The sequence below is a fragment of the Elephantulus edwardii genome, unplaced genomic scaffold, assembly GCF_000299155.1.
Source record: "Elephantulus edwardii isolate Elephantulus edwardi_28Jun2011 unplaced genomic scaffold, EleEdw1.0 scaffold00103, whole genome shotgun sequence".
Lineage (NCBI taxonomy): Eukaryota > Metazoa > Chordata > Mammalia > Macroscelidea > Macroscelididae > Elephantulus > Elephantulus edwardii.
In genome coordinates, this window is record NW_006399853.1 from 8,511,618 (window position 1) to 8,524,750 (window position 13,133).

Below are 13,133 nucleotides of genomic sequence, written 5' to 3' on the forward strand. Positions count from 1 at the left end.
CCAAAGTATGTACAAATAAAAAAAGGAGGAAAATAAAGAAAAAATAAATAGCAATAATAATCAGAAGAAACAACAGGGGGAAAGTCATCACATTCAGTGAGACTTTTTAGACTTTTTTTTTTTTCTTATCCTCTTTAGAAATAGGTGGTAATGCTGGATGTGAGAGAGGAAAAGTTAACACAGAGTTGAGAGAACAAGAAAAGCAATCTCCACAGCTGTTAATAGGGAAACCAAAGTAATCCACATAAATCAGTTATGTTTTTTTAGACTCACTAAAAATTAGATGCTGTCAGAGATGAATGAGATTTACTACTAGATTGTTTTAGAATGAAAAGTATCTTGAAAACCACTGACACTCAAAGATGTCATAAATGCACCACAGAGATTTATCAGTGTTATGTGAGGAACTTCTTTTTAAGATTTTGGGATCAAGTGTAAGATGTTCTTCTCATTTCTTTTCACTTCAACTAGTGACACGATATTTGCCCTGCTTCGAGGGAAAGCAGAGTGAACTGTGGGAGATGGCCTTACATGCTGCCCAATCAATGTCTGTCTCAGCTGGTTCTATTAGTGATGCTCTTATCAACCACAGGGTTCATATTTTAAAGATTCAAGTGATGACAACTGACAGCACAGACTCAGTATAAAATCATGCCTTGGGCTAGGGAGGGTCTCACAGTCTTGGCATGACTGATGTTCTCTGCAGGACAATTCTTTGTTGTAAGGGGCTGTCTAGTGAAATTTAACATGTCTACCAATATCCTTGGCCTCTACCCACTAACACTGCCCTTCTTTCCTAGTTGTGAAAATCAAAAATATCTCTAGATAATTCTGACTATCCCTGGAAGGGCAGAAGAGAAAACAAAACATGCTCACTTGGCAATCACTGGGAAAATGGTTTATGTTACAGGAAAAAAAAAAAGAAAAGAAAAACAAAACACAACAAAACTAAACCTGAAACAAAACACAGAACTTCCTTGACAGCAGAATTCTACAGGCAAACTATACGTGGTCTAAGGACTATACTCGACCTCATGCTGGACAACGAGGGTTCAGAGGCTATTGGCAAAAAAGAACTCTACCAAGTCACTATTAACGTTAACTCTTCCACAGACAACCATTTCAAAGTTTAACCTCAAACGTCATGGTCTGAATGACTTCAGATTTGTATCTGCAACAGAACAGTGATTAGCCTGTGTCATAGAAATTGCAACTGTAAAACTCTTCTAAGCTTGTTATTCACTGGGTTATAACATGGTTTAAAATTATGAGGGTGAGGATATTGCTAATATGCTTTACTCTCAGAACAAATATAGCTTGCCATATTACATATAAAATAATTCTGGGGAAGCCCTGTTCTTTTTGTCAAGTCATCTCTTTGTCCGGATGGACTAAAAAGGTAAGACACTTTGACTATTATTTTCAAGTGAATGAACACTGACTTCTCTCTGCATATTCAAATTACTTTCAATCAGTTTCAGATTCTTGAAAGTCACTTCAGTGAGATACTTTTAGATGGTTAGATATTAAAATGATAATGATTACTAGATAAAATAATATGAAGTTTTCCTATCCATCTGTACATGCCTGGCTAGATATCATAGTTCTTTGGTTTTTTTTTTTTAATACAAAACTTCCTAATTAAAGAATTTGCCAACTGATCAGAGAAAGCAAGAAACCTTTGAGTTTGTGCTGGATAAATGACACTAAAGATAGAGTGTCTTATGTAACCTTCTCTATTATTCCTTCAAAATCTTGGTTCTTGATGGCTTATAAGAGTTATGGCTCAATAAAACTTTTCTTCAGTTGAATGTATTTGGCTTCCTTTACAAAATCACGGCTTTTAAATGCATTTTAGAACATTTTAAAGACAGTGCTTATGCAAGGGGACATGAATGGGATAAAATCAAATCCTTTAACTAAAAATTCTGAAGCATGTCAGAAAAGACATTATGACCGAAGGGAAAGAAAGGGAAAAAAACCTCAAAGGGACAACTTTTAAAAGGACTGACATTCAAATGTACAAGTATAGAACAAAAATCCTTTGAATGTTGCCAGTCACTGGATGTATAACTTTGACCATAAGCAAGGCTTTGAACAGGTTCTTCTTGGTTCTGTCATGGCAAAGGAAGCAAAACTAGCTGCATCCAGATAATAAAAGAAATGGAAAAACCAAGGGTCAGTTCGGTTGGAAACTTAATTTCTCTCTTAGAAAACAAGGGTAGAGTACATACTGCATAGCAACCAAAACCCTGCCCCACTGGATTTGGGCAGCATTGGAAACAGCAGTGCCCCATTCAAAGATGGCGGCCAACCACACTGCTCTGAATGTGTCACACTGTATACAGTCCTGTGAAGAATCCAATCTCTGGCATCAGGTTCCTATCCGGGCACATCATACTTCTTCTAATTCTCCCATCCCAACGGGCTCACTATACCTCTTCTAATTCTCCCATTCCAAGGCTTTAAGCTATCATTGTTTCCCATTTCACATCAACCAAATTTTAAAACTTCAAGGCTGTTCTGATTTTTCTTTGCTAACCGTGACTGAGCTGGTTCAACACCCTGAACTTCCCTAGGAATGAGGAAAATGATGGCAAAGATTTACCATGTTCCCCACAAATTCCAGTCACTATTTCCTAGTTCTTCCTTTTACTCTCGTACCTCCAAATGGGAGCTAGGGCTGGGAAGTGGTAGCAAGTGTAAACATAAAGGTTAAATTATCCACCATTTCCTGAAAATGTGCTCAAACCGGAGAGTCTGTGATCTACGCATTCATACTTGGGCAACGACACAAAAAGACCAAGTCTCCCTTTCCCTCCATACCTTGTCTCTCAGGAACAGAAAGGCTAAACTGACCATAAGTTTGGATCCTCACCATGAGGACTGATAAAAGAAATAGTTTCAAGGCTCTCAGCAATTTTAAATTCTGGAATTCTTTCAGATGTCAATGTGTGATGCCATTCCTTTTCTACGTCGGTAGTATTTTAGAAAAACAATTACAAAAATTCTTCAAGTATTTTTTTTTAATCTAGGAAGAGAGAAACGTACATACAGAAACTGGTAGAAGAGAAAACGGAAAACTGCGTGATGAGAGCGATGTGATAAATGCTGCTAAGGCTCACTGGACTTGCCATTCCCTTTCCACTTGTAGACGTAGGAGACCATGCATTTCTCAAGTAACATTACTGCACAAAGAAGTCAAGTCTCATCTTGTCTGCTCCCACGGTGTACATCTAGAAGATCTCTTTCCTTTGCTTAATGAGATTAAATTCACAATTGCACTCTATAGTGCGAGGTGGCTAGAATACAAAGCCCTGTGAGACCTGTTCTCTAGTTGAGACATACACAGGATGGTTGAGCGTTGGTGATGGGCAGAGTGAATAGAGACAAAGGAAGATGATATTTCATGGACCAGCTGTTTTCAACTGGAATGAGGCAAAACAGAGCATCAGCAGGAAACTGAAGGGGAAAGGGATGTTAGAAGAAAGCTCAGGTTTTGGAAACTAGACAGCTGATCTATGGTGCATGCCACTATTGTGGTTGCAGATGAGAGGAGCAGAAAGCATGGGCTCTCCGCTTTGGGTAAGTCACATGGGTCAAAGTTGCCTTTAGCAACACACTTGTCAAGAGGGAACGGAAAAGCTTGTACATGATACCACTATCCCATCTCTATTTCTTTCTCCTGACAATCACTGTCTACCATTTTTTCTCCTGAAGATGCCCTTCAAAACTACCGAGAGAAAAGAACAAGGAAGAGCCATGACTGAAGAAATCTCCTGACTCAAATACTGTTGTGTGCTTATGCTCCAAAGAAAGCAGACACTGTGATAAAGGAGGCACAAAACACAATAAACAGAAGAACAATGACGAGAGAGAATCTGGAAGGGTTTCTGAAGTGACCTGATGGGATTACAGCTTGGATCACAGAACAATGAAGCTGAAAGGATAATGGGCATGTACCATTTTTCCGAGGATTTTACAGAATCCGGTGTGCGATCAGGTGGACAAGGGGATGAGAGTGAACACACGGGGTTCCCCTCCGTCGCCACGCACCACTGCCTTACCAAACGTTCGTGTGGATGCAGGCTGCAGTAGCTGCTAGACTGTGGAATATGAGAAGAATTGCCCAACATTCCTCCGTAGCCAGGCTGATTCATCCCACTGGAGGAGCTCCAAGGGTCACTGCTGTGATGGCCATCTGTAAAGGACAAAGAAAACCAGGACTTTGCTGAGGCACTCAGCCTGCTGTAGCGAAGACGGGTTTTTCATACACTGCCTGCAGTGGATTTGCTTCATTGCCGATTAGCTGGCCACATCAGAAGGCAGCGATCACTCTTTGCCCTTCAGTGGCTCTACGTTATTAGGCAAACAAGACAAATATTTAACACAGTTAAAATGTTCTTTGTAAAAATTCAACGGCCAAAGAACAGGGTAGCTTTTCACATAGAGCCCTGTCGAGCCAGCAAGGTGACCAACGCTAAAGAAAATCATTCTTAGAGATGTCCTTGCTTATTTTTTCTTTGACAACCACTTGAAAGGTTAAAGTCTTCCTAAACTTTCAGGTGAATATGAAATAGCTGAGATGTTATAAAGTTTACAGTTTTAAAGGCAAATAGATAAAAACCAAGCAAAGAACAAAAAAAAGTCAAATAAAATCCCTCCCTCAGATTTAAAAGCTAAGATTTCCTTTGCGTCACGTACACACTAAGAAAACAAAGAAAAAAGAAATTATTTTATGGAATGTAGGTTTTGTTTTGTTTGCCCTAACCTCTTTTGGTAGGCATCTTAACGTCTAATCTCAGGTTCATCAGTAATCGTAGAAGTGGATGTTGTGGTTGTTAAGGGTCATTGAGTCAGGACTCACAGCCTAGAAACAACAGACTGGAGCCTTGTCTTAGTTTCCTGCTCCAAAGTCATGATCTCCAGCATGCTTCAAGTCATTGTTACAGTCATTGGGTTAAGTGACATTGTTGAGAACCTTCCTCTCTTTTTCTGACTCCCCACCTTTTCCAGTGTGGTGCTTTTCTCCGAAGTGCAGACATATCATAAAGTGACTATGAGGCTACATTCCCTTTTGAAAGCCTATGAATTTTATAAAATTTTGTTTAGGAGTTAAAAAGCATTTTACAAAAATCTACTCTTAATCCTTTGTTAATACTATATTTAAAATACTCCTAAGAGATTCCTTTCATTCTGTGGGTCTGTTGGCTGAAAGGAGAGTATTAAGAGATTGCTCTAGTTTGGTTTTAGATTCTCAAATTTAAGGAGAAAGCAATCTACATTACTGCTGAATCTGCTCATTTTTTTCCTTGTTACATTAGTTACACAAAAATTATTGAGTGCTGGATACATATACCAGGTTACAGACTGGTTGTTTAATGTATCCCATGCACTGCTTTGGAAAGAAAATTATTTTCAGCATAACATTGTATTGAATAAAGATCTTTTTTAAAAATTTAGGCAACAGGCAAGTTAAATCTGACACTGTATTTCATGCAGCTCTTTTTTTCCACTCTGTTTCTAAATTGAGAAGTTAGAATTCAGAAAACTGGAATATTTTCAGAACAAGGAGGACTATCTGGAGACTTCTTTCTTTAAGAACGCTGCAAGCAAAATCATGTCTGTGATTTTGACAACTTAGTTTTAACTAGAAGATGGAAATTGAAGATAAAAATAAGAGGCCACAGTAGTGAGTTTAAAATAAACTCCAGACAGTCTCTGAATATCTTCCCCTTAATTGCACATTCCTTCAAGACCTGAATTTTCAGGGCATCGTGTACCTTTCTACTGAAGGAATCTAGCGTGAAATGGGACCATGCTGTGTTCTGGCTTCATGGCCATAATGTTAAAATCCAGAACTTAAAAAGAACAAAAATAACAACAAAAAGATGATGGACTTTTGATTTATCCCTTAGATAACAGAAGTTTAGATGTCACCTTAAATCCAAAGTTCAAGACCACAAACATTTAAAAAGATGGCATTTATGACAAATACAATGAGAACATATATCATTGAACAAGAGCCTCCTGAAACATTGTGACAGGGTGATGTGGTACGTGGCAATACACTTAGGATTTGTTAACACAGAATATTTTGCTCAATGCAGACTTATAAAATACATATTTTACATAAATTATGCTTTCCCAGGAAATTAATATTTATCACATCCCTATGATCTTAGCATAATGTTGTTTTGAAAGAATAGAATTAGATGTGTGCAAATTAATTGTGCTCATCACAAATGTCAACCCCCCAAAATGGAGGGGGTTTTTTTTTCTCCCCTTTTGGCAAATATGCGCTCCACATTTTGCCTAGAGTCTGCTATGGACAAGACCTCATTGTTTTACCACACCTCCCTAGTGGTTTGCAAAAATCAAGTAAGCTCTTCCCTTCCCCCAAAACCCCCTGGACAGTAGATAAGACAAAATCTATCCTGGTGCCAATTTTCAGTTTTAAAGCAATGGATTCTTGGGTTGACAACCTCTATAAACTCTAGCGGCACTATTTCTCCCATGTTCACAAAAGGAGGGAATGCTATTCAGAGCACCCGTCACAGCAAAGAACACATGGAACATATCCTGCCGTGTCCCCTTGAGTGTCACACCCAGGATGGGCCACAGAGGTACAGGATCCCTGTGGACATGAGCTTTATGACAGACAGAAGGAGCCCTGGTGGTGCGTGGGTAAAGCACTGGACTACTGCAGTTAGACAACCTCCCCCTCCCCCAAGCTGCTCCATGGGACAGAGATGGCGTGGTTGGTTTCAGCTAATCCATTCTGCTCCGGAAATCCTACGGCCACTACTGTTCTGTCCTCCAGGGTCTCTTCTGAGTCAGAATTTAACTTCATGACGGGTGGATTTTCTCGCTTATTCTCCAGGGACCAATCTGATAATTTTTATAGACTTTCCATAGAATTTCACATGTGAACTTATGACCTGAAAGAGCTAGGCTCTGAAGGGAAAGAGAAACTCTTACTCGGAAGACGTGAAGAGTGTCTACTGTAATCTAAGTGACACTGGGCTATTCCATGGGTGTCCCCGGCTGCAGGGCGTGTCTCAGTGTGGACACATCCCTTCCTGGAGCAGCCCGAAGGAGGGATTCTCATCTCACCGAGCTCTGAAGGCACACACCTCAGCAGGTGTTCAAAACCAGGCAACACAGGGTGAAACTTCTGTATATTGGGCTTCCTGGCGAGTGTCAGGTTATGAACTTGGCAAAGAGACCATCACATTTAAACAAATCATCACCTGGCAAATGATTACCACATTTAAACACAAATGCCAGGGGCATATCAGGAATGTAGTCCTTAGTGGACCATTTGAACAGTCCATTCCTACAAGGAGCTCTTGCCGGACTAGCCTGGTGTTTTCTAAGCAGTAAAAATGGACTCTCTAACCCACGACAAGACTCCAAGTTCTAGGACCACTTATCCAGTTGCATTAACCTTAAATCAATAAACAGACCTCTATTAACCTAGTATGAAGTGGCAATTTTTTACATTTCCTAAAAAAAAAAAAAACAAAAAACAAAAAAACAAAAAAAACACACCCCAAAACAAAAAACAACAGCAACAAACAAACAAAAAAACCCCACAAAAAAACAAAAAACCCAGAACAGTAAAAGGTCTTTTAATCCAAAGTAGCTAGCATGCTGGGATAAAGGCTTTCCTTTAACAAATATTTTGTAATAAAATATCATCCAATCTTTAGACCGATCACATCATCTTAAATGAGACTCGTGTTCATCTATACAAGAGTTAGCTAAAGATTTGATAGAAAGGCATAGAAGAGGATGCCTTGCTTCCACTCCGTGAAGTCCAGGAGGCTCAAAATGAACACTGAGCTGCCATGCAGACTCTCCCGCTTCTAGGAGATTCAGCTAAAATGATTAGTCATGGAAGACCATCACCCAATAGCATCAGCTCTAAATGAAGGAGGTTGGTCTGGTCTTGACTCCTCACTGCTCGGTAAGAGAAAGCCTTAGTCAAGTTTTAACTGATTTACGTTTAATGAATTCTGTTTGAAAGAAGAACACATCCTCTGGATTTTCACAGGGTATTTACTGGCTATCAGCACACAGTATATTGTCTCCTGCGTGATCTTAGGAGACGGAGGAAAAGCCTTGCCCCGCAGACTGTCCCTAGAGGAAGGAACGCCTTACCTTGCATGAAGAAGGAGCTAGGGAAAGTGCTGGCTGCTGGTTTTGAGGAGGGATAACCCGGCGAGTCTCTATTATAGTCGGCAGTGCTTGCTGATGGGGCATAAACCTGAGGAAAGAGGACCGAGTTAGTTTTGCCTTCTGCATTGACCCCAAGTATCCTACAGCCTACTACTGCCGGTGCAGGAGGAAAAAGGTGCGCAGTTTGACGCCATCGAGACCTGAGAATATCCTAGACACAATCCTAGAAACGTTCAGAATCCAAAACCTGAAACAAGAGCTGGAAAGGCTCCGTGGATTTGTGTGGATGGAAAAGGCAACTTTAAGGAGGAAACAATAACCAGGTATGATATTTTTCACTCACAGGTTAAGGTTACTCCAACTATGTCTAGCAGTAACATGGCATTATGAGGGGACAGGGAGTCCTGAGGCATTTAGGCGTACTTAAAAAAAAAAAGCAAGTCACCTATGATCACATAACCCATCAAATCTCTTTCTCTAAGCAAAAAAAAAAAAAGAAGAAAAGAAAGAAAAAGAAATTTTCACTCATCTTTTGGGAGGAAGAGAGAGAGAGAATGAGTGAATGAATATATCATCCAGACCACAGAAGATGATAAATTTGTCTTAGAATATTAAATTCCCCTAGTGTCAGCCTTTTGCAGAAATGCATGAAAAAGGCCATTAAAAGCCTGGCTCTAGAGGAGACCACCAACAACCAGTGTGCACACAGGACAGGGGAAGCCTGCCTTTTTAGTGCTTATTATATTTGTGCATGCAGTAAACTTAAAAAGTGTGCCAAAACCCTAATTTACTCCCATTCGTTTACTAATACTCGTGAGACTTGGAGAACCAGTTCTTTATAAAAATAGCCTGCGCATTTTCTTGTTTAAGTTTCCTTTAAACAAGACAGAATTCTAGAAAAGCACAAATTCATAAGGTATAGCTTAACTTTAATTGGTTTCCCCCTTGCCTTTTCTGCTAAATATATATATTTATATATATATTTCTTTTTAATCCTCATTTTCTTTTGCTCCAAAAGTTCCTCTCTCCAGATGGTCGGAAAGACTGAAACACTGTCATCCTCTTCATGAAAATGGATACCTTCCTGCCTCCATTTTGAAGCCGGCAGCCGCTCAGAGACTTGGCAGTGAGCCTGCAGTGATATTTACAGGTCACAGGAAAAGAAAGAAAAATTCACCAATAAAAAGGCAACTGCCGGCTTACCAAAAAATAACTCCCTCCATTAAAGAACAACAACAAAAATAACATACCGAATAAAAATGCTAAAAAAAAAAAAAAAAAAGACATAATTGCTCTCAGAACACCATGGATCCCAAACTAAGCATTAATACAAGGTTTAGGATTTCACAAAGGAGAAGTCCGAGGAGACAGATGTGGGAAAAAATGCATCCACATAAGAGCAGGCAGGCATACATCAAATAAATGCTGCCCATGTCCCTCTGTGCCCTTGAGAACTGGGAGGTCCTGGAGATGAAACAAAACAAAAACAAACCAGAGAGACCTGCTCACACTTTTGAAAACAAGGATGTTCCAAAGTCACGGAGGGACATAAGCCCTGTATTTCATGGGTTGGTTTTTTGTTCTTTTTTAAATTTACTTCACATTTTAAATGTATAAACAGCAATTTGTTCCCAAGCTCAGTATTTCCACAGGGCTTACAATAAAAGAAGGCATCACTTTTCAAATATCTTTTTCAGGTGCATGGAACACACTTAAGCTCAAATCTCCAAACAACCCCAAACCTGAAGTTTTTATCACACAAAATCCAGTGTTTTCTTGAGAATTATATCAACGAATCACTAGAAAATACTACCAAATGTATTTAAAGAAATCTTGAGGGTACGCTAAAATCCCTACTACCCAGGAAAAGGGGAACTAGACATTATATCATCGCATTCTAATGGTAGTATAGTAAATCAAAGCAATTTACCACTTGAATTAATAAGGTGGTATCTATTTGGTCAGTCAAGAGTCATATAACCTAAATGTACTATTTATTATGCCTAATAGCAGAGGTAAATGTACTTACTACATAAAAATGAAAATATTCTTACTCATATTATTAAATCACTTGATATTCTAAAACCATTTAAATCAGTAACTTTTCACATGGTAGATTTTAGTTTTAATTATATATCCTAATATAGTTAAACATGTGTATTAGGTATAGGAGATCTGGTGGCCAAGCACGTAAGGAGCTATTATTATGTAAACATCATTGGAGGATATCTAGAAAAGTTCATCTTTCATCCTCTTGGCTATCAGGTATGTCTTTTGATATTTAAGGTGGAGAGGAAATTTTAATTTTTGTCATCTCAAAGGAGACTACTTTGGTTATGAAGTGGTCAAATTTAAAACAAATCTAAGAGTGAGACCATTTATTTCAAATTAATGAAGAAACAATATCTATGGGCTTAAAATTTCTTTAGATTATATACAATTGCGTAAGGAGTTCTGGCCAAGGAGTGCTAACTGCATGGTTGTGGTTGGAAGCCACCAACCACACTGTGACAAAAAGAGTAGTCTCCTCTCATAAGATTTACAGCCTTAAATCCCTGGAAGAGAGTTGCTCCAATTTGGCATCAGCCAGCCTGAGGAAGTAGGCTTGGTCTGATGCTATGTGATTTCAACTTTTCTAACAATGCTGTGGTTGTGTACCATCAAGTTGGAACTGAGCCCTAGCTCTATCTCTCCAGTGGGTTTTCAGAGGCAGTTAAGTAAACTGCACAGGAGGAGAATGCCCATTCTTCTCCCGTGGGGTAGCTAGTGGTTTTGAACCACTTGCCTTTGGGATTGCAGTACAGGTTCTTGTCAGTCGGCCACCAGAGCTCCCCTGATACAGGAGGCATTTAAAATGTCTTTAAATAGGAGGCAATTCTTCACTAACAAGAAATAGATCGCTGCTTATAGGTTTATTTTATTAAAAAGAAATATTTTAGAAATTATTAAATAATTTTATGATTCTCTTCCTCTGTTTCACAGATCAGGTAAAATGCTTTTCCTTTCTATTTTGTTGTTATTCCTATTCTCTCATTTCCAAAGTGACTTTTTAAATTTAAATTCTCTATATAATTTTCTGTAGAGCCATGGCGTTTTAACAGAGAAGTGATCCATTGCTGGGAGGTTGGAGATTTTCTGTGGAGATGACATCGTAGGCAACCCTAGAAGGGCACTTCTCCAATGCACTGGGTCGCTTTGAGTCACAACTGACTCCATGAAACCTAACAAAATGTGCTGTTGTTGTTGAGTATCATCGAGTCAGAACCGGCCCAGAGCTGATCCCCCACTCTGGGTTTTCAGAGGCAGTTAATCGAACGCGAGGAGCCTGCCCATCCTTCTCCAGTGAAATAGCAGGCATATTTGAACTGTGTGCCTTCAGGGTTGCAGTGTAGCTTCTTACCACTAGGTCACCAAAGCTACACATTATTTACCTAAATTTTAGGCAGAACTCTATTTCTTAGAGTTAGAAGCAACCAAAGGTTCTATCCAGTAACTTCAAATCCTTACATTTTAAATACGAGAACACTCAATAATGGAAGGGTTAAAGAATGAATTTGCTCAAGACAGACTTTATTTTCCACTATTTTGGACAGGTTTCTTTTTTTAATATAACAACATAGGTGTAAGACAATCTTTATGAAAACAGGGTTTATAATGTTTGTATTTCAATTTATCTTTAATATTTTAATCTTTAATAACCTGAATGATTTGCTTTGTTATTTTTTCTTCAGCCAACTATTTTGCCAATTTCTTGAACAAAACACTTCAAAGTACAATTTTCTGTGAGGCATTTAATATGTGATATTAAATTCGGTAAGACAAACTCACATCCATTTCGCTTTAATTATTATTATTCTACGTATACAGATGGATTACTGATATTTTTTAAAATAAAACTGTCTCTTATTTAATTAATTTCACGATAACAAACATCTCAGAGCTCTCCACATACCTGGAATTCTTTTCAACGACTAATAGGAGAAAATCAGTCCAGGAAAAATGAAATAAATAAAAAAAAAATCCCAAACTAGAGGTGTATGAAGGGGCCCAGCCAAGAACCGGGAGGAAAGTTCATTGGCGAACAAGGTCCGCACTAGCATCGCCACAGGAAGGGGGCTTAGGCAAGGTGACCGCTGCCACGCCAGTCCTCCACGAGAGTGATCAAGAAATAGGACATTGCTGTTGCCAAATTGGAAAGGGAGAAACTTGGCCGAGGCTCATGGGCCACGGCACTTTCACTGAATTATCAGTGAAATTATCAGTGTTACATCCAAGCTTCCTGGAAAACTGAGATTGACTACTACTCAACAAAGTTAAGATCACTCTCTCTTCTCTTGGAACCCTGAAATAAAAAAATAAAGCAAAACATGCCGACAATGAACTTTCACATAAAGATGCTTTGAGTATTACAAAGCTCTCTTAGCTAACATTAAACTCTAAACTGATAAATAAGTGGAAAATGTTTGTGTTTTACAGATTTTATTTTTGTGGTAGTTTCAGGAAAAAAGTATTACTATGGTGCAAGAGCTTTCCTTTCAATGTTCCTCACTCTCCTTTTCTATTGCCATCCAGGACACAGGAGGAGAAGTTTGTCTAAGGAGAAATGGCTCTTTCTGTCTCAGCACAGAACAAACACATGAGAACATCCCTGTAATGGGAGTCTGCAGCTCATACTTCCCCATCAAGACTCTCACTGGCCCTGCCATACTACCACTTAAATGAGTTAACAAGACTTGCTCTTTGTTTAAAAGAAGCCCTGGTGAAACAGTGAGTAAAGCTCTTTGATGAATCATCAGCAGTTCTAATCTGTTAGCTGTTGTCGGGGAGAGAGACATGACAGCCAGCTTCCATAAAGATTACTGCCTCAGAAACGCTACGGGCCTTTCCACTCTGGCCCACAGAGTCACAATGACTTGATGGCATGTGTTATAGGAGCATTTGCTCAGGGC

At 39.1% G+C, this 13,133-nt stretch overlaps 1 protein-coding gene across 14 annotated transcripts in view; it reads right to left on the bottom strand.

Annotated features, from left to right (window-relative positions):
* The window catches only part of TCF4 (transcription factor 4), a 419,315-nt gene that overhangs the window by 49,973 nt on the left and 356,209 nt on the right, over positions 1–13,133 (bottom strand). For all 14 annotated transcript variants that reach the window (XM_006891721.1, XM_006891719.1, XM_006891724.1 and 11 more), the window contains 2 exons: positions 8,167–8,272; positions 4,068–4,201 (listed from right to left, as the gene is read on the bottom strand). In XM_006891721.1, the coding sequence (XP_006891783.1) occupies positions 4,068–4,201; positions 8,167–8,272 (240 nt within the window). The remainder of the gene's footprint in view (positions 1–4,067; positions 4,202–8,166; positions 8,273–13,133) is intronic.